General features: G+C 40.1%; 1 protein-coding gene across 2 annotated transcripts in view; it reads right to left on the reverse strand.

The window, feature by feature from the left end:
* Positions 1-3,599: 3,599 nt before the first annotated feature.
* chst11 (carbohydrate (chondroitin 4) sulfotransferase 11) overlaps positions 3,600-22,850 on the reverse strand; it is a 175,566-nt gene continuing 156,315 nt past the window's right edge. For both annotated transcript variants that reach the window (XM_022216370.2, XM_051954346.1), the window contains exons 3-4: positions 13,759-13,988; positions 3,600-13,643 (exon numbers count right to left, since the gene is read on the reverse strand). In XM_022216370.2, the coding sequence (XP_022072062.2) occupies positions 13,019-13,643; positions 13,759-13,988 (855 nt within the window). In that variant the 3' untranslated portion in view covers positions 3,600-13,018. The remainder of the gene's footprint in view (positions 13,644-13,758; positions 13,989-22,850) is intronic.

Here is a 22,850-nt window from a genome sequence, read left to right on the forward strand (position 1 = left end):
AGAAAGCATGTAACCACAGATCCAAAGTCCTCATCTGGCTGGGAGGCTCTTTTCACTCCTCTGCATTGTAAATGATCCAGGAAAGCTGGAAAAGCATGAAAAAAGATTTTAATATTCAATTCTTATGTAAATTTTATTTATTTATTTATTTTGAACTCATTATAGAGGGGGAAGAGGTCTGTTAAATAGTTAAATCTGGCCTGCAGCTCCTTCACTGTGACACACAGATTGTGGGAGGCCACAGAAGGTCAGTCAGTGGGTTGTATGTTTTACTAATAACACTCAAGTCTGCAGTGTTCATGGATGAGAGCAATCTTTCTCTGGCTTGTTCTGTTTTTTTCATGTGGTATTTTTGGACCCCGGGCCGTTTCTTTAAAGCATGCCACTTTAAAGCGACCGCAGAGAGCAGTAGAGCTCAGTGTTGGTGTGATGAGAAAGATGGGGGTCTCTGCAGCGAGGCAGAGACACAGACGGAGGCTGAGATACAAACACAGCTGCTGCAGCTGTAATGAGCAGGAGTTAGAACCTGCAGGTGCATCACCGGCAGAAACATGACAAAGCTTACAGCTCCAGCTAAAATCTACCAGCCACCAGGACAGCATTAAAGGGGAACTTCGTTTTTTTTCAGCCTGGGGTTTCATATGTCTTTTCATACATGTCAGTGATGGAGAAATGAATTTTCGACATAGCTCCAGTATTTAGCCAGGCAGGCAGCTTAGCAGCTCAGCTAGCAGCTCAGCTAGCGAAAAGTATGGGGCAACTTGCCCCCCCCACGTCAAAGTCCACCCTCACGTGCTTTTTTCCCCACACTGACCGGCTCGGATAGTCTCGAGTGTCCCACAACATACTAGAGATGAGAAGTGAACGAAAACCTCCACATTACTTGGTGATCGGTCTTTGTTGTGGTCTGTATCCAAATCTCAGGACGCGAGAAAGCAAATCTTGTTCCGAAATCACGCGATTGCTCGCGCCAAAACACCGGTTTTGGCGCGAGCAATCGTGTGATTTCGGAACGAGATTTGCTTTTTTTCAGAGACAAAAACGTCGTAAATGGCGACCTGGCGACCGTCGAAATCGAACGCTCCATCGAGCTGAACCGCCTATCATGTTTTCTTCATGGAAGCAGCCACTTTGTATGATGTCATCAACCTGCCATGATTCCCAGTGCTCGCGGCGACCTGGCGACCGTCTAAATCGAGTGCTGTCAATGTGCAATCTGAAGGTTTCATTTTCTGTTTACATTTAAACTGTGCACAATTTAAATTGAACCTTCAACAAAAACTTCAGAAATCCCACGGGTTTAGCTGCTGATGGAATGGTGCCATGCTAACAGACATGTTTTTACATCATATTCATACCCTCTATAGCCCCCCTAAAAGAGGCCTAATGACGCTACTGCTCAGTAGAAAAATACATGACAAAATAAAAAAAGAACTTATTATTATTATTATCTCAAGTAATCAATAAAAAATAAGTTTTCTGAAAATTTATAAAATGGAGTTATCTGTTTTTGCAAACAAATTCTTCAAATGTTTTTTAAGATTACTTTACTTAAATCACTCAAAAAGATATTTCATAACTTAATGTTTATTGTATATAACAGCACGTTTGGAGATATCTGTTTTGCACAGACTGAGACTGTAATTAAACTGATGCTTTTTGTATTGTGTAAGACACTTAAAGTTGCACTTATGAATACTTTTACATAAGCAATAGATTATGTGGGGAAGGTATCATAGTGGTGCACCCACAGAGTGTCTCATAGCTCATTGTTTGGTTTTCTGGCCTGCAAATTTTGCTCTAAAATGAGGCAGCTATTTTTAAGTTATTTTTTCTAACATACAGTCAAAAGTTAGGACACATCTTCTCATCCAATGCTTTTAGTTCATTTACATTATTTTCTACATTGTAGATTTATTTATATATATATATATATATATATATATATAGTGTATATGTCGTTAAATATATCCAAATAACTTAATTGGATTTCTGCTGTTTACAGTAAACATCTTTATATAATAAGATCAAATATATCCATGTCTGTGCTTGTTTACCATGTGGTGCGTCATATTTACGCTACGTTGTTTGCTATATTCATGAGGCGTGAAATGCATCTACTCAGTTGTGCCCTGATAAATTCACACAGTATGTTCATTACACCTGTGTGTAATAACACAAAATGACAATAAATCAGGAGTGATAAGTCGTCCATTCAAACCACTACTGTACTTCAGTTTAATAAACCACGAGAAGTGGTCAGTTAGATGAGTTTATATTAGTGAACCACTGATAGGACTGGTGGTGCTGGAATGGTGGAGGAGGGAGGTGGTACCTACTGCAGTGACAGTGAGGGAACTATATTCTATTTGTGTGTTTTCTTCTCATGCTGCAAGACATTTCAGAGAAAAGTATAATGCATTTTCCATTTATTTGACTGCTTCATTATTTAATAAATTAGGATTTTATGTGCAAAACATACATAACGATAAAACTGAAGTCATGCTGTTTCAAGGTAAAACAAAAAACAAAAAAACAGCAACATGGTTTCAAGGTTCCAGTCTGCCATAAACAATGATTTCTTTAATGAATGTTTAAATAAATTCTGTTAGAAATGTGTTGGTTGACTAGATGGAAAAATCTGGAAGACTAGACAGAAAAATCTGGAATCTAGAAAATGATCAGCAGATGAATCTTTCATGAAATGAATCCTAGACATGATAAAAAAAACTAGCTTCATTGTCAGCAACTACAATACTAAAATGCAGCTTTTACATTGATGCATTACTAATATTGATCTCATATATGAAAGAAATGCATTCTGAGGTGAGTACCTTTACCATAAATACTTTAAATACATATCAGATCCAGATTATACTTAAATACTTCTACAATGCAACATTGTGAGTAGCAATGCAGTACTTTTACTTGCAATGGGAGTATTACTGCAGTGCAATATTAGTATTCTTCAGTGAAGAACCTTAGAAATGTCATTATTTTTTAAAGAAAAGCATTTTTTTTCAATGAAAATAATGTTAAATGAATGATAAATCCAGTCTAGACATTGTTAATGTGGTAAATGACTGTTGTAGCTGGAAACGGCTGATTTTTAATGGAATATCTCCATAGGGGTACAGAGGAACTTTTCCAGCAACCATCACTCCTGTGTTCTAATGCTACATTGTGTTAGCTAATGGTGTTGAAAGACTAATTGATGATTAGAAAACCCTTGTTCAGTTATGTTAGCACATGAATAAAAGTGTGAGTTTTCATGGGAAACATGAAATTGTCTGTGTGTGACTCCAAACTTTTGAATGTAGTGTAGATACTGTAGTAGTGTCCTGTTGCTCATGAGCAAATTACTAGATAATAACTGAGAGGATGAAATTACAGTATTATCATCCCATTCGCTTGAACAAACTTAGCATACATACTTTACACTCACAGTCAAGACTATGTGAGATGAATTCAGGGTCTTGTTCTGGTTCTGTATGGTGTGTTTAAGTGCTGCACAGAATTTTCTGAGTCAGAGGTCATGTACAGCTATGCTCTGGTGCATATTTGACATCCACACACGAAAGAAGCGGTGGGAGGCACTGTGAGTTTCAGTGTTACTTTATTGTGAAAACATCAGACAGAATGAACCACGGGTCGCGCTGCTGGAGGATCCTCCACTCTCCCACACTCAGTGTTCAGTACACAGTCAATTATTCATGGTTTTGGTAAGTACGCCTGAAAATGAAGAGTAAAACAGAACAGCGAGAGGCTGTCCCGGGAGGAAAAGTGAGATACAGAGAGTTTAGGTGTGTTTCCATGGCGATAGCGATGAAGCAGTATGGGTAGTTTATCTGAGAATAAATAAATAAATAAATGGCGCACGTTAGAATGAGTGTCTCGCCTTCCTTGGAGACCTTCCCTCTAAGGCAGAGCGGGTACAGCACAGTGTTAACACACACACACACACACACACACACACACACACGCACATGCACACACACCACCTACACACAGCTGCCATCCAGCCACCTCACTTGTATGTAGATACAGCACAAGAGCATTTAACATGCATGTGAGAAATGCTGATGAATAAATCGAGTACGAGATGCAGCTGATTTCGGACTCGTCCTTCAAAGGTCACACACACACAGATTACAGCAGCACAGGAGGCAGCTGGAACCTAAGGAGGTGTGTGACCCCTGCAGGAGGACCTACATGATGTCAGGGCAACACAGAGACACTGGAGACCTGGCGGGACGGCTGAGGCCACGGCCACTGGAATGTGGACAAATCTGAAAGCTCTGTGAGCATGGACGAAGCCTTCCGCCCACACTTAGAAAATCAGTTAAGTGTGTCCCACGGGGCACATCCTACTCTGTACACTGTGCAACTAAGACCTTTTCAAAGACAGCAGAAAGATTCTTGGTAGAGATCATGTAAGTGTAGCAGTTTTCAGTTCAGTTTATTAGAAAGTGAGCCTCGGTCTTGTACACTTGGCGTAATTATTTGTTATAAATATATTTGTTATATTTGTGATAAAAATATTATTTTCTTCAAGTTACTTGCTGAGTTCTTGGGGCATGGTGATGTCAGGACAACAGAGCAACAACTGTCACTTTTCGGACCTGACTTTGCTGTTATTAGCCCATTAATTTCCCCAATATCAATGCACATCATTCCTACATATAAGGGGCTGAAGGGACCTCCTCTAGCTTCTGGTAGGCTCAGTAGACTCACCATCACCCGCTCTGATCATTGATAAACAGAGTATAACACCTATAATATCAAAACAGACCTTCGTAATGTGGTAAATATAATGACAGGTTTTATTTTAACTGAAATCAAAATCTTGTCCTAAACACAGCCAAGTGGTTTTGGTGCCTAAACTTAACCAAACTCCAATTAAGAAACAACTGATGAGGACATGATGCATGATGATACAGTAGTGACCTGTCAGTCAGAAAGCAGCACCTCTGCACAACATACAATGCTTTATTGTCTATTTTACTCTAAATGGAACCACAATTTACAAAATGAACATCATGCTGATCCTTACAACAATAAGCTTTATCACTGTTTTCATGGACTACATTTGTACATACTATTAGATCTCTATATGTTCTATTTTCAAAGGATTAGGGATTTATTTCACTCTACACCTTACGATAACAATAAAGGAATTATGCCATGCTGTGTTGAGAGACACTTGAAACTAGTGACTAAGACCATAAACTTGTTAGTGAAATGTTTACTGAGGCCACAAATCATAAGAGTATTAGGCAAATTTTCTCATACACTTCAATATAATCAGACTTTTTTACATAACCAGAGGAGTCGCCCCCTGCTGGCTGTTAGAAAGTACGCAGCTTTAAGGCACTTAAATATTGTTTTCACTTTTGACACTGGAGGTCTACATCCATCTTTTACATACAGACTATTGTTTTGATTGATCAGCTGTTTCTATCAATACCAAATAGCCCTCATTAGGCACAACAACAGGAAGGTTTTATTAACTAAATATGAAAAGTGGGCAGTAATTCAGATGGCTATATTTATGCACACAGTTTATCTGAGCAACAAGGGATTTTATGATTAGTATACAGCTGAGTCACTTGTACTTTATCTTTACATAAAGTGGTGTACATAACCTGGATAAATAGTTTACATTTTTTAAATTCTTGTGGCTGCTTATGTATCTTCCTCATTACTCAATTGTGGCATTGTTTTGTATTTGGAGGCCAAAAGCTGAAGATGTGATCCATGTTTTAATCAGCCGAAATTTCCTCTAAAAGTAAACTCATTTTTGATCTGCACAATGAGACTTTTGACAGTTTTTTACAAAGTTTTTCCTATGGTGTACGGAGTTAAGAGCAGTGTGAGTCAAGGGTGTCAAAGGTGGGTCACATGACAATTACACTAAAGCATTCTCCCCTCAAACATGGGACTGTTCTTATCCGTGTTTGAGAACATTCAGCCGCATTAGTGTGAACATGACCTGAGGGCCCAGGAGACAGCAGGGAGTCGGAGCTTTTCTCAGCTTGTTAATCGTCTGGCTGCAGTCACACGGGCCTCTGCAGAAGCTGAACTGTGTGTGGATACATGAGTGTTTAAGTACTGTGGGACTCTGTCCTGTGAAAACTGAATTTTAGGAGCGTGAATAGAGTGCTCTTCAAGTAAAACACACGGCCTTCTAGGTGTTACCGTTGCAAAGTGGCTGCTTTGCTCTGTACTGTCGAAAGTTTGTCAAGCGGACAAAGATAGCAAACCAAATAACAGAAAGTATGAATTTTTCAGCTGGAATAAAGGCTGTGAAAATGAAACCTTTTTCAATCTCTTTTGTGCTATGAACAAATCTGGCTAATCATCAACCGGACCCACTAATTTAACTTCTGTATCTGTGAGCTGAAACTAGCAAACTCATTGCTGTACTATGGTAATTTAGCATTCCTAAATTAGACATTAAATGAAAGAAAATCAATTTTGTAATCATTTCCTCCATATGAAACAAACATTAAATGGAGTGTAGAATCGGTTTCAGGTCTGAGTGGTTCCAGTCGTTTTCTGATTGCATCTGAGTTGTGAGTCACCGTCCTGATGCCTGAGGTGACCACAGACAGAAGCTGCTCTGAGTCTTTCCAGTGTCTCTGTGCTGCTGGGAGTGAAAGGCACAGAGAAACAAGAGTGCCACACAATGGCAGTGTGTGTCTGTGTGTGTGTGAGGCTACCGAAAGCAACGAATCGATATCACATCCAAACATACAGCTCAAAGAACAACAGAATGAATGACATCATGTCTACACTGTACAAAAACATCCTGCACTGCCACTGTAGATATGTCCCACATGTAACAGGCAGAGAAGAAGTATAAAAAATGGTCCTGGCTTTGTCCCTCTGTGCTGATGATATGAAAATAAGATTTTAAATATGTTTATTGAATGTTGCGTGGCTGATGCTAAAAATGAAGAAAAATAAAACCCCTGGAGCTACAGAAAGCATTTTCTGTAGAATTCATCTGATATAAAGATGTACATTTACATTTAAGGAACACACTTCTTTGCTGTCTTGCTGAGAGTTAGGTAAGAAGATTGATGCTCAACTTGTACCACTCTTGTTAACAAGAAAAATACTCCGAGAGCGCAGTACTCCGCCAAGGTTGTTTATTTCTGCAAGATATATCTCTGTAGACCAAATAGTCACTAAACTTACTTACTGTTATCATTGCTCATACAGGCATGACTGTCCTGTAGAACAGCAGCATGAGGACTTACATGGAAGAATGTTACGTTGTTTTAAATGTTAATATTACAATTAAATTCCATTAGGGTTAGGAGGGAAGTCCACTTCTATGAGTAGCTGCACTCAGCTGCGTATATGTTGACTAAGACCAGAAGTAGAGAGCACAATACACCAATTTTAGTCTCTGCATTGGTTGTTGGTCTGCTTTAAAATTTATTTTAAGATCCTTTTATTGGTTTCTAAAGCTCTTAATGGTCTTGGCTCTATGTATTCACTGAATTTACTATGAACGCTTTAGAACCCTCAGGTCTTTAGTAGCGACCTTGAAATTATATCCAAATGCAAAACAAAAACCCACAACCAGGCAACTTTTTGTTATTATGGGTCACATGTCTGGAACGCATTTCCTGAAGACCAGAGGGCAGCTGAGATTGTTCATATTTTTAAAACCAAACCCAAAACCTACCTTTTTAGTCTAGTATTCGATTGATTGTATTTGATTTTGGTTTATTTTCATATAAAACATTTTTTTATCTGACGATTTCCACATTCTGACATATTTGCTCTTGTCTGTCATTTTGCTTTTCTTGTATTTTGTTACTTTGCTGGTCTGAATTTTCAACTTATCCTGCATCTGGTTTCTTCATTTGATCCCGGTTCCTGTCTTTATGCTAAGCTAAGCTAACTGGCTAATAGCTGTAGCTCCATATATAAACAAGAAAAGCCCTCAGAGAGCGCAGTACTACACCAAGGCTGCTCAGTCGTACCAGCATCACTGCCAAAATCTAACCACTTGGTCCTTGTGTCATTTCTGAGCTTCCCTGAAAATTTCATCCAAATCCATTAATCCGTTTTTAAGTAATTTTGCTAACAGACAGACAAACAGACAAACCAACGCCGATCGTCACATAACTTCGCTGCGTTCTTGACGGAGTAGAGATGGAAACATATGAGTAGAATCAATCTTCTAATCTATTTCTCAGCAGGAACCCAAATGCTGTGAATACCTAACCATCACTTTAAATGGTGTTTCCCTGCCTGTGACATTATTCTTTACTGTATTTACAAAATGTATTAATCTGTGCATCAGTAACAAAATAAACACACATTTCATCATCCAATCCTCTTTGAGGGGAAAACATCGTAAGATATGTTTAGAAGACTTCCTGTGTTCCTTTCAGCAAAAGAAAGCAAATATGTAGTTCAGTCTAATACTAGACGTCGTTCAAAAACAGCGTAAACATACCCATCGGCTTGACTTGAATATAAAGCCTCCTACACAGTCAGACGGCTGGCCAGTGAACACATCTCCTGCAGACTGTGGAGTTAAGAATAGGGACAAAAACACTCCAAGTGAGGCTGCTGGGTTTTATCCTGGGCAGAGTCTGCTGAGGCCTCTCACTGCTTGTCTGATTCCCTGTGGGCATTTTTTTAGCAGCTCTGTTTGTTTGAGCTGGCTGCCCTTTCCCTTCAACGACAGAAGGGATCATCGACTTTGACTTGCTTGTGTTTTCTTAATACAGGAGGCCACTTTAGGAGCGAGGTGGGAAAGGAGAAAATGGTGCGAGGAGAAGGAGAGATCTCTGTAATGGCTTGTTTGCGGGCTAAGAGGTCCTTTGTGTATCGTTGCTCTTCCATTCTGGAGGCTAAATGAACAGTTTAAGCTCAGCCTCAGACACTGAGCTAAAGTGGAGAGGTGTTCCTGCCCGTGTCCAGTTCTGCAGCTGCTGAGTAAGATGCTTCATGGCATTAGTGCTAATATGCATGTGTTGTATTTTTGAGGCCGTGCTGAGAACAAAACCATTGTTTCTGCATGAGGACCAGGGCCAGGGCTACAGGCCAGGTTGGTAGCTTCTCCTTTATTAGTGCCAGATGTCTGTGCGGGGGCAAAAAAAAAAAAAAGGAAAAATAAGGCTGTTCTCTCATTATAACCCCACACACAGGCATGTGCACATATGTACAGTAATAATACTTCAAAAGCTAAAAGAAGAGGTTTGCAGCTAAAACACCCACCAGAATTTGTCCCTGAAGGAAATATATGTCTCTTCATAATCTGAGGTCATTAGACCACTAGTTTTGCTGACATTTCACTCACCAGCTTCATTTTACAGACAAGGCATCACCACAAGAAAAGCAAACTTGGAATTGCAGCACTAGCCAACCAAACATCAGTCCAGAATTAAAATATCAAAGTAAACTATCTATCAGAAACATTTCAAGTTGCACAGTTTATTTACAACTGACTTGACAGGTGATACTGCAGATATTTCATATTGCACTTCCAAAACCTGGGGGACATTTAAAAACGATGAAAGCAGCCAAGGCTAAGATATCCTGACCTGTAGTCTAAGTCAGCAATAGCAGACACTAAGTCCTACTGCCCCCAGTGCAGCCCTATAACACTGTTTTAGCTTTAGTCTGGTAAATACAACATGTCATTCACCATGACACCATCACTGGAACCACATAATGCTGATGACTTTCCAGTAACATCTTCAGGAGTGCAGAGCTCCTTCTATGACATACAAGACCATGTAACTCTTCACATTTTGAGCGACACAAACAGTGATGAGGAAAGTGAGCTTGATGTGTTAAATCTGTAGAATGGCCGATCTCTTTTTTGAAATAACCTGAATGGAATACCTTTAAAGCATTTTGTATAACGCACCTATACAGACGTACTGTGTGGTAATTTGACTGGACAAAAACTAATAAAGGAATATGCAGCACATTAGCACAGTATCAGCTGAAAAAAGAAAGTCTTCAACCTAGATGTTTTTATACTGTATTCTCTTTGATTTACTACACTTTACATTTACACTGCTGTTCAAAAGTCTGGGGTCATCCAGACAGTTCATGTTCTCCATGAAAACACTTTTATCCATGTGCTAACATAACTGAACAAGGGTTTTCTAATCATCAATGAGCCTTTCAGCACCATTAGCTAACACAATGTAGCATTAGAACACAGGAGTGATGGTTGCTGGAAATGTTCCTCTGTACCCCTATGGAGATATTCCATTAAAAATCAGCCGTTTCCAGCTACAATAGTCATTTAGCACATTTACTGCTTGTATTTCAAAAATAAGAACATTTCTAAGTGACCCAAAACTTTTGAACAGTAGTGTATGTCTGAACAATATTAACTGTGTACTTAAATGACAGAATATTGTAATTGTGGGTCTTCATATTGTACCTGTACTGCATATTGCATGTCATTTCATCCCTCCTCTGTTATTCAGAGAGTCGTGTTTCTTTGTGCATTTTCTAAAAATCTTTATCAGGGCTTTAAGATCGGGTAGTAAATCAAGACACACCTTAGAGGTGGCGTGCCTCTTTCCCCACCTTGTCGCCTCCTCTCTTACCCCATGTACTGTGCACACTGCTATAGTGCTATTTGTTTCACATTTACAGATCCAGGACTGCGAACAAACACTAAATTTTGTCTAGCACACACACAGGACAAATAGCTAGCAGACTACGAGGAGATATTCACTGGATTTGACATAAGCTGTATTAGATTAAACTTGCTTATTCCACCTTTAAAGCCCTCACCAATCCATCCAACCAATCACTCATTAGCTACACCTAACATCTCATTTTTAGAGTCCTTCAGAAGGTTGGAGCTAATTCCAGCTGACACTGAGCATGATTTAGGTTGAGTAGGACACAGATGATACTGTGCTTGATGGTGCCACACATACATTCCAATTACCTCACCTGATAATGTTCTGTAGTGATGCATATTCCCATATCTCCAGGCAAAGTTAATCAAATCACCACTAGCCATTCGTCCCACACAGAGTCTGGGCCTTGTGGGATCCAGGACTTTACCATTTGGCAATCCAGATTCTCTACACTGAGTCTGGTGAGTTCAATGTTATCACTACCCACAGAGCTACGGAAATAAAGCACTTCAGTTTTCCTTTCAGACTGGGGCTTTGTTCCTCTCAGTGTAACGGACAGTCAGAGAGGTACAGTTACGCACTAATGCTGGAGATATTTCTAGTTCCGTCACGTGCAACAAAGAGATGCAGATTTTACAAGAAATGTCTGTTTTACTTACTCTGAAGCTGGAGAGGTTTCGACTATACTGTGTGTACGAGGAGTGCAGTTATTAACCTTGACATTGCCAACATTAATCCCAGTACAGCATGGGTTACAGTCTGGCTCTGTGATGAGGCAGTCAGTTGCTGATATGTACACTGAGAGAAGCAGCTCTCAGGTTGTGGCTGTATGTGTGAGGTGGAGACTGAGGGGGGATCTTCTCATGAATTTGCCTAATGGCAGTAATGTGCACTGAACACCGACTGTGGCTCTCTGAGGCTCTCAACCATTTTGGCAGCAATCTTTGAGAACAGTAAATGCAAACTAACCCATAAATGTGTGATGATGTCAGGCACAGAAGGACAAAGCCACGGGATGAAGTGTACCATACATCCTTAAGACATGGAAATGCTGCGATGCACTGATAATGTATCAGAGGCAAACTGTGAAAAAAGAAACCAGCATGAAGAAACAAAACTCGTAACAACAGTCCAAGTTTAAAAATGTCCTAAAATGTTCATCAGCTCAGGAAAACAAATATTAAATTTTTTTCTCTTAGATTAACCAACAAAGCAAATTAAATATTATTTTGTTATTGCTGCTCGCAGCAATGATTCATAAGACAATAAAAATAAGAATAAGCATGAAGACAAAAGGATAATCTTAATTTACTAAAAGACATGTTTGGTTGTTGGAGCAGGCCTTGTGGGCCCTGGGTGTGTCCACGGAGCCCCTGTGTGGGACTCGGTGGCTATGAGATCCAGTGCCTTTAACCCTCCTCACAACCACACAGGCGTCTCTTTTCTTTCGGCAGACTTGTGGCTCACAGCTGGTGAGCCCGTCCTCAGGAGCGCTCCCATACCTTTCTAACCTCGTCCTGTAGTTCAGAATGTTAGGGATGCTGGGTGTTACAGGCGATGGTTTAAAAAGCACTTCCATACTTCACAGCAGCAGCAGGAGTCTCTGATGTCACCGAGTCCTCAGGGAAGGAGTCTCTTCTGCCAACACCGTATTGACAGAAAGCAGTCCCGATTTGTTTTGTTCGAACTTTTGGCTGAAGGCTACACCACCAGGTACAGCTGTAGAGGTCTTGAGAGTGAAATCAGTAGCCATCAATTACAGGGCATCCTTGAGGTGGTGATGAGCCAATTTCCCTCTGAAATGTATGAATCTAATGAGGGCAAGGGTAATGGGCACTAACTCACCACGCTGACAGCGCAGAAGGACATGAACTGTGTTTTACAATTTGACGGAGTTTCTCTATTGATCAGGGGGAGGGGGAGATAAGCTTAGTTCCCACGATGCATTGGGGTCAGGGCGCGTGCGAGGCCGCTGTTTGCTTTGCAGAATCTGAAGCAGCCTAATTTGTCTGCACTTTGTTTAAACATGTAGCGAACATCATCAGGAGAATCCCTCTTCAAGTCCATCCTCTGAGGATAAGCTCCCCTTTTTAAACACCTTGAAGACCTGCTTCACCCACACATTTCTCTCTTTGCATGCGTTTGGTCCATTCAGCCCACATTCTCATCCAATCAGTGCCCTCTGTATCTGCTGATTGAAGATCTTCAGACTTACACCACACAAACACGCATCACCTCCACCTTTCAGCACCTGTTTACATACCAATTTCAAACCTGTAAGGTACGACAGTTTAATAAATCAAGTTTGCTTCCAAAAAAATTCTGCCCTTCGCTCTTATTGTTGGTAGCCACTCTCAGAGTCCCAGCTCTGACCTCCATTAGTCCAGCCGCAGGTAGCTGGGTATGGAATAGTTGAACATGAGGAAGTCCAACTTGTAAAGCTGGTAGAGCTGGATCTGCTGCTGAGTGCTGATATTGCTGAAGAACTGAGCCGTCATGGCGTCTGTTGTGCGAGTGGACTTGGCGTAGCTCGGGAAGCGCAGAGACTCGCCAACACCCACCAGACGTAAGACGTAGTTTGCATCTTCCTCCAGCGTCTCGTACTTGCCCACCATGTCGTAATGGATGTGACACGGGTGACACAGCTGGTAGACGGTCTGCCAGTGCTCGTTGAGAGGGCCGTCGCGCTGTGTGGCCGGATCCACCAGGTACTCGGCAAATTCCTTGAATTTGACGTCAGCCCCGTTGAGCAGGGCTTCCTGCGTGGCGTTCTTGCGGTAGCGTCGGACGATGCGGGTCCCAAAGCGCTTGTGGAAAGATGAATTGTACTTGAGGGTGAACTTGTTGCGATACGCAGAGACCAGCCTCTCAAAGGGCTCACGAACGAAGAGGAATTTGAGGTAGTTCTTGAGGCGGTGGTTGATCTCAGCAATGCTGTACTGATTCAGCGTCTTCAGGTTGGAGGGAACATGAGCTTCATTGGAAGGGATTTCCATTGGGTCACTGTGGAAGAGAGGACAGTGAGAACTGCTGCACAAGAAATTTCAGTCAAAGAGCAACAATGAATGGTCCCTAAAGTATGTTTGCCGTTTTACTGTCTTCCAGGTAGTAGACTGACCTGTATTTGCCCCGGCCTGTGAGAACCATCATAACGCGCTTCCAGTTGGTACAGGCCACCTTGGGGACATAGCAGTAGATAAGCTCGTGGTCCTCGTCCACCACTAGGTGTTTGAGGTCGCCAGGTGTCAGGACTCTCCGCTTACGACTGGACGCACTGTAAACTCGACAGGCGTCCACTACCTGATCCCTCCTGGCCTGGTGGAGGACAGCAGCTCCTGACAACTCCGGCTGGACAGGAGGAGACAGAAAAGGGAGGGACAGAAGAGGGATATTGCTGTGAAATTCATACAAAGGCAGAACGGTGAGCATAATATAAGCCTGGAGCTGCTGCTGTTGGTGTTTTTACTTTAATTACGGAGTTTACAGCAGATAGTTGATAAGAAATAATGAGGGGAAGATGAATGATGACAGGAAAAAAGGTCCCTGGCCAGAGTTAAACCAGGGACACTATGGCCAGTGTCTTAAATTCCAGGAACGCAGGACATCCCTAATTTATATTTATTAACAGATGCAACCTGGTACCTCACGGGGCAAATTAGCCTCTGGCTAGATGCTAAAAACAGTGAAAACTGACTATTGGACTACAGTGGAGTACAGTAATCATCATTTAAGTAAAACAAAGACGTTTACTACAAAGGAAAACAAACCTTCTCTACACTGAATGAACTGTAATGTGAAGATATATTAAAGAACCACATATACATACCAATTTAATTCCAAATTTTTAAATTGACCAAATGTTTTCATATATTTTCTACAGTTAATATTTAAAATTTATGAAAAACACATGATATAGGCAGAATAACAATAATTGCATTTATAAAATGTTGTGTCTATATCATGCTAAATATATTTGTTAGACACCAAATTAAGTGAAAGACCTTTAAAGACCTTCTTAATACCATTTGAATTGCAATTTAATATCTGTTTCATAAAAAAATAGTGAAATTAAAGCCTACAGTTATTCATTAAGTGCACAGATTTATAGACATTTATACCATATAGGTCATGCTGTATTAAACAGTCATTTTACTGATAAAACAAATCAACAAACAGGACCTGAAACTGTTATAAGACATAAAGTAAGTTGATGAGTGTTTGATAGAAATTCCACAAAAAAGGAGTAAACAGTTTCCTCCACCACAGTCTACTGTTCCAACAATCTCTCTGCTAGTTAACAGGTAGACAGCATCCTGTAACCACAACAACCACACACAGAAACATGGAAATATCCATTGTTTTTACTGGTTAGAGCCCCTTTAGTGCCTTAGATTGTCTGCTTTTTCAACCACAGTAAAGTGAACATATCTTTGTCTTAGACTGGTAATTGAGCAGTTAAAGCTTTTTGAATCCTGAATAATTAAAAATAACAACAACCAGAGGAACACCATGTCCACATCAAAAAAGTAAATGTAATGTGCAATTTAAAAAATCCAACTCTTGATTTTTTTTATTCAGACTGCAAGTCAGAATAAATCCTTTTTAATGCTCTTGACTGATCCTAATTTATCACAGAAAACCTGTTCAAGTGAAGAATCTCTCCTCTCAGTGACATACAGAAACATTTATGACTACCGTTACCCTCTGCAGAAGAAAGGCGAACTATTCAAGACCTTTATAAATTAAATTGAAGACTTTTTAATACTGCTTTAATCCTTTTAAGGCACCTTCAAGATCTGACAATTTATATGTTACTGTGTCATTACCTTGGCAATGTAAGAAGAGTATTACAGTGGCTCTGAAACATTCAAGAACGAATGAATCTGAACCAAATCAGGAGAGAGAGTAGGAGATGAAGAGAGATAGATGGTAGATGGGCAAACAGACAGACAGAGTTATTAATCTCAACCTTTATTATCATACTCAGCTCTTTATTGACTCAGTCTTTTTCCCCACAGACTGTGATAGAGATTAGTCTGTATGGAGAAAATAATAATGATATTGGAGGACTACAGATATTGAGTGTTCAACATGCGTAGCTCCAGTCTGCTATCATTCACCTGAGATGTATTTCATATTCAGCATGATGCCTGTGATGAAGTGGACCTTGGCAGGAGGGAAGGGAGGAGGCTGGTGGAGGGAATGAGAACAGTTTGAGAGCAGCTTGAGGGCTTTGTATGTGAGGGGCAGAAATGTTTTCTTATGCCTCTTGATTATTTTTCCTCTGGGCCTGAATTCCCCTCCAGGGCAGTGCCCCGGCTTCCTCGTGGAATCCAAATTGATTGTACTGTGGCCTGCATCTTTAGCGCTCCGTCCCACTCCAAACAAGTGTGGCCTTTCAGTGATACACTAGCCGGGGCTGAGAGGGTGGGAGAACTGCTGACATGAAGTAATGAAACAGCTCGGGGACCACCACCAGGCGCTGTACAGAAGGACAGCTTGACTAAAGAGGTCTGTGTGTGTTTCTCTTTGAAGCCAGTCTTCAAAAATGTCTCCAAGTGGGTAATTCATCATGCGCACAGCTGGCTACAAGCACATGGGAGGAAACCAATCTTCTACAGCATTTTCTCTGATGACAAAGTACAAAAGTAGCTATGTGATGTCTTCCACACCTGTACATCTGCTATCCAGCATGAAAATACCATAACTAAGAAGTCACAAAGGAACCAGTCAAACGCATGACATCAAATCTTGAGATATTTCAGAGGGATGTCTGTAAAAGTTACGCTTCATAGTCTTCTCAATCAGCATCATCATTTTACAGTCATGTGGGGCTACAGCTCAGAGGTCCATGCTCTCTGTCTTTATATGCTTGAAGAATCAATAGGGTGAAGAGGTGAGAGGAAGCGGCTTTCCCACCGTGACTTCACATTTGAATAACATCGTCCATGTTATCGAACACAGAAACACAATTCCACATTTGTACAATTTCATTTAGCAAACACTTTCATCCAAAGCGATGTACATCTGAGAGTAGATACCACACAAGCAAGGATCTAGACAGGAGGAAACCACCTGGATAAGAGCAATTCAGCAACCTTCAAACCTTCTGGTAAGGTTTCAAAAACAGACACACACTGGTTCTGGAGGAGGAGCATGGGTTGATTTGAGTTATAGAGGTATTTGAAAAAACAGTCATGATGGAGATCCATAAACACGGTTTTATCAGTCTTGTAAATAACTTATCTCCACAATGTTTTATGACTGTATGAAATACAACTATACTGGAAATGACAACGGGCACACAAAAAGATTTGTCATGGACCAGAAACCACAAGTCAGTCTGTCCACTATTTGTATTTGCATTAGTATCACACTATCTATAACACACACAGTTAATGAGATTGTCAGCACTATCAGAACAATATAAATGAGATATTTCACTTTCTCTGTAAGTAATAAAAAAGACCATTTGCATGCCGAGATTATAGTTTTGTTCAGTGGTGAAAAAGGAGGTGGATTGATCTGTTCTGACATCTGCATTTGCACATTTTACGAAGCCACTTAGATTAATAATGTTGTGCTATCATCAACAAACAGTGTCCAAAACATTCAGGAAGCAGCTTCTCTGGAGCTGATTGCTATTTTCACACTTTGAAATAGGAGTTAGGGAGCATTAAACATGGACGCAAATGTCTCAAACAGTGAGAAGCTGATTGGATCCTTAATTTTCAAGACCTTTACTGCATGTCATTCTCATGCTGTTGCTTCATTTTTTCTGTCTGTCTATGCTGTTACTGTAACTAATAAAGGATCAAATGAAGTAAAAAATAATACAGCAAACTAAAAGAATAAGTACTATCATGTGTAACTTAAGGCTGCACAGTGGAGCGGTGGTTGGAACTGTCACCTTGCAGCTAGAAGATCCCTGGTTCACATCCCGGCCTTCCCATGATCTTTGTGCATGGAGTTTTCATGTTGTTCCTGTGCATGTTGGGTTTTCTCCAGGTTCTCCCTCCCATAGTCCAAAAACATGCTGAGGTTAACTGATGATTCTAAATTATCCATAAATGTGAATGTGAGTGTGATTGTTTGTCTCCATATGTAGTCTTGTGATAGACTGTTACCTGTCCAGGTGTCCCCTGACTTCACCCTAGGTCAGCTGGGATAGAGTAGCTCCCCGCAACCCTAATGAGGATTAAGCGGTGTAAAAATAAAAGTTATCTGTTATTTGGTTTGCGTCTGTGCAGATCTGCAGCCTGAAAGAAGCATTATTCTGCTGTGTTTCTGTAGTCCTAGTAGCTTCGTCTTTTGTCATCCTCATGCTTTTGCCTCATGTCCAGCAGTCACGTACTTCCAGCTAAACCTTTTTTAAACATACATACATATATATATATATATATATATATATATATATATATATCAAATTAATAATTTAAGCTGATCAGCTTTAGAAGAATCCAGCATGTCAAATTTAGATGGCTACAGTTGTTATTTCAGTGTCAGTTCAATAAAATATAAGGTGCCCATTTTAAAGAACTCCTGCTAGAAAATGTTATTAAAAAAGGATTTGGCCCCAAAATTTGAGCGGGATTTTTCTTCCAAAACAAACGATGCATGACATATTCATTTTGTTTCCACAACACTCTACTACAGACTGACATCTCCCACACAAAGCAAATCAACAACACAGGAACCTTGCTCCCACAGCATGTTAACACAATATATGTCTGAATTTTCTTATCTGAAACAATAATGATCCTAAATGCAAGTTATACGTACAACATATTGATTTTGTCTCTCGAAATAAAAAAGCTGTTGGCAAGATCATACTGCTGTGGCTCACATACGAAAACAAGCTCTGCGGAAAAACTGATTTTTTTTTCCACATGGGACACAAACTTGCTTCTACAATCAACACACTGATTGGATCTTGAGCCATACAGTAAAGATCCCCACCAACTAAAGCTATTTGTGTGCACAACAGCTCTGGCTCGTTCATAAAATAATAATTTGTGTGCTCAACTGTTGGATGGAGTTCACACAAGACTATGCCTAAAACACAATATTTTACTCCCACGAGATAATATCTTATGTGGAAAATTTAATATCCCGTTCTCACCAGATAAAAAATATAATCTTTCCCCCACTGTTAATGGGGAAGATGAAGTTAGCTTTTACTTTAGAACTTTATCACTTTCTTTATTTCTTTATTAGAATTTATGCAAATGCTGGCTTCCCTGCTCTACACTGCTACCCCTGTTTGAGGTGTTTCAGGGAAAAGGAAGTGGAAGTTGACAAGGCATAATGGATTATCAATGTCTCTGCTCCTAAGAAGGCCTCATTTTGCATCTCTTCCACTTCTTCACTCTTTGTGTTCACTCCACTGAAACATCAAAGCCCACTAAGGCTTAACAGCGCTGAGTGAATAGCAGCTCTTTGTTGATGAAAATATCTCCCTTTTTCATCTGAGCAGAGGCATCAAGCTGGGATTCTCACAAATGTCGCAGCGAGCGTGCGGCCCTCCATCCCAGAGGAGGACAAACACTGTAATTAACAGGGGAAAAAAGGGACAAGGGAGGAATCTTGTCATCTCCTGCTCTGCCTCACTTTTCCTCCCCTTATCTCCCTTTGCACAGGATTACTTTCTGCCATTTTATCTCCTCTTCAAGCAGCTCAGTCAAGTCCCTTGTGCTGTTTCAATGAAAGGGTGAGGATGAGAGAGAGATGGAGGAGGAGATGAGATAGGAGATGTGTCGATACAGTGGTGATGGAGGTCACTGACCTCTGGCCATGTCAAGCTGTTCCCAAGGGAGAGCAGATGTCATTACTCAACAATTTGCGTGCACATTTCTCACCTAATGCCCTGTGGACATGAACTGGAGGGTCAGCATCGGAAAAGAGCCAGCAAAAGTCATAAAACCACAGTTAGGAAAGGAGTTAGCAGCTTCACTTGATATGGTCAATTTAGTTTGATCTCTTCCGATTGGTCAAGGTCCCATAAAGGGGCTCAAAGCTTCAGCTCAGCAGTTTCCCAAAGCAGCTGCACTATATGATGAATTACTTAGTGTTACAGCGTACAGATAGTATATATTGATTCAGATGTGAAGGTGTGGGTGTGACAGATATTGCACTCTGTTAGCAACTGCATCCATTCTCTCTGGCAAACTTCATCAAAACTGAGAGAAATAAAAACGGAGGAGAGGGACAGAAAATCCTTACGCATACATTTAAACTTAATCTCCCTAAGAATGTCATTGTCAGCATTGTATAACAAACAGGGAAGCCTCCACTTTGTTATCTTCAGATGTCGGGAGGAGTTCAAGATGAGCCCGTTGTACATTCATGGCGGTGCTCTTTTCTCGTCGCTGCACATTTGTTGTTAAAATATGTGAGAAAGTGATGACAGGGAATGTGGAGATTGTGTTTCCATATTTCAAGGCCTCGTTTCCTCGCTATGGCAGTATTATTCTCTCTGAAAGTTGTTATGAGTTTGAAATATGATCTGAAGATTAGTGATGAGCGCACTTGTCGCAAGAGTGGTAATGAATAGCTTCCTACTGATCTGCTGATGGCAGCAAAGAACACAAGATAGAGGAAGGCCAGGAAGAGATTATAGAAAGATAGAAGCAAGAAAGAATGTACTTTGAATCTACATCATTTTCATGAAATCCTGCATATAGAGCTACCTCCAAAGCAGACAAATGAACAGGGCCCCCAGACCCCGAGAGGCCCCTGAGGTTCCAGGTTTGCTCCCTATCATTTGGGTCTACAAGGGTAGAAAAAAGTGTTTGGACACCATATGCATTTGTGAACTACTGGATTAAGAATCAAGTCTTCAAGAGTAAATACTAAACAAATCCTAATAAAGCAATTAAAAGCTTAAAATTGATTGGTTCCATAAAAATATAAAAGAAATTTTGAGTATTGGGTCATGTTGGTGCCAGTGATCCACTAAGGAAGGTTGTGTTTTTTTTATTAAAAGACACAATTTTTGTTGCCGTGCTTCGTGTCTATATAAAGCCAGTATATTTAAGATAAGATAAGATAATCCTTAATTGATCCCCAGAGGGGAAATTCAGGTATTTGAAAGTTCTTCAGAGACAACAATGGCTAAAACAAGGAACTTAACGTAGGAAATACGCCTGAAGATACAGATTCTCAGCCAGGATGGGTACAGCTGCCTCCACATAGCCAGGAAGTGCAGACGCAGTCCTTCAGCAGTTGGATACACTCTGAAGAAATACAGACGAACCAACAGCTTAGAAGACAAACCAAGATCTGGGGGTCCACCGGTTTCTTCAGCAAGAAACGATCACATCCTGATCCACTTATGTAGGGAAAACCGCCAAATGACATCATGGAAGAAGATTGTGTGGTCAGGTGAGTCCAGTTTCCAGCTTTACCTTCCTCCTGCTAATGTGAGGGTACGCAGAAAACCAGGAGAAGCATTATCTCCAGCATGTACAGTACCTATTGTCAAGCATGGTGGAGGCAGTATCATGGTTTAGGGATGCATGAGTGCTGCTGGTGTTGGTCATCTCTCTGTCTGTGATGGCACATTGAACTCTGCCAAGTATTGTTCCATTCTCCAAACCCACATGCTCCTTTCTGCATGTGCTTTGTTACGTCAAGGTCAAACCAAATGTTTCTACCAGATAATGCTCCTGAAACACATCCAGGACCAGTAGAACCTGGCTGCAGGAGCTCAGTATCCAGGTCTAAGAGTGGCCAGCTCAATCCCCAGACATGAGCCCCATTGAAAATCTATGGTGGATCATCAAAAGGCCTGATTGAAATCGTAAACCAAAGAATTTAGAAGAATTAAAATATCATTTTTATTTGTTTGTGTCTTTTGAAACACAAAAATATTTTTTCACAAATAGTTCCTGATAATATTTGAGATTGTGTAAAATTTTAAGGGTGTCCGAAAACTTTTTTTCCATTACTGTATTTGATCTGATTGATATAAAAGGGTTCCTCAAAAGTCTGCTATGACATGCTCCTCGTCCTTCATCTTGGCTGTGCTGTTGTTGAACAGCAACAAAGACAAAGAGAATTTTCAGGAATATGATCTTATTCTATCAGAGGAGAAGTATCAGGCTGCAGCAGCAACAAAACTGAAATGCATTTTAAAATGCTTTTCTTTCATTTTCAGTTCATCATGGTGAAAGCCATCACTAAATTCCTAAAATCTAATCTCTGTGTATTAAGTCACATAATTAGTATTGTTTTTTTTTTTTTTTACAATAAAACAAAAATCCCCTACAGCTGTGCTCTACTATAGCAAGTTGTGATCTTGCAGTAATTCAGCAGAGGTGGGTAGAGTAGCCAAAATTTTTACTCAAGTAAGAGTAATGTTACTTTAGAAAAATATGACTCAAGTAGAAGTAAAAAGTAGTCATCTAAAAAATTACTTGAGTAAGAGTAAAAAAGTACTTGGTGAAAAAACTACTCAAGTAGTGAGTAACAGAAACATCAGATTTATTTGTCTTTTGTGCATGAATTCAATCAGACGTACAATATAAATGTAAATTCAATAAAGTGAAATTCAGGTAAACCTCTTTAACTAAAATGATAATGAATTAAATCTTTATATGAAAAAAATATGAAAAAACAAATTATATTCCAAGAAACACGCTCTTGCCAGCATTGCAGGTTTCAAGCATTTTCTTATTAAAATATTCTTTAAGACTGTCCGTGAGGTTTAACATCAAAATATTAGACATACTGAATGACTGTAACCAAACATGTAACTTAAGGTTTACCAATTTCTAAACCTTCTTCAATGGCAGTTTTTCCACAACATAAAACCAAAACAAAGGTAACAACCCTGCAAACTTGCAGTGAAAAGATACCTTTAACCTGCCCTCCAAATGGCACATCAGGGCTAACCAGGTAGATTATATTTAGAACTAGAAAAGCACTCAGAGAGTGCAGACCTCTGCCAAGGATAGAGAGGAAAACAGGAAACCCATACAGTAATTTACTGCAGCTCATGATTCTTTACTGTAAAGGATCACAAGCTGGAATTGAACCTGCATCTCTGACATAGTTCTGTTTACAAATCACCTTCTTAACCAGTTGAGCTATCTGGACACCTTGCTCCAATTTATTGGACGACATACTAACCTATGATGTTTTTGTCATATTTTGGACCACATACTAAAACATACTAAAAAATTCAAAGTGATCCAGAATCCAGAATCC

The sequence above is a fragment of the Acanthochromis polyacanthus genome, chromosome 1 (assembly GCF_021347895.1).
Source record: "Acanthochromis polyacanthus isolate Apoly-LR-REF ecotype Palm Island chromosome 1, KAUST_Apoly_ChrSc, whole genome shotgun sequence".
NCBI classification, from domain to species: Eukaryota; Metazoa; Chordata; class Actinopteri; family Pomacentridae; genus Acanthochromis; species Acanthochromis polyacanthus.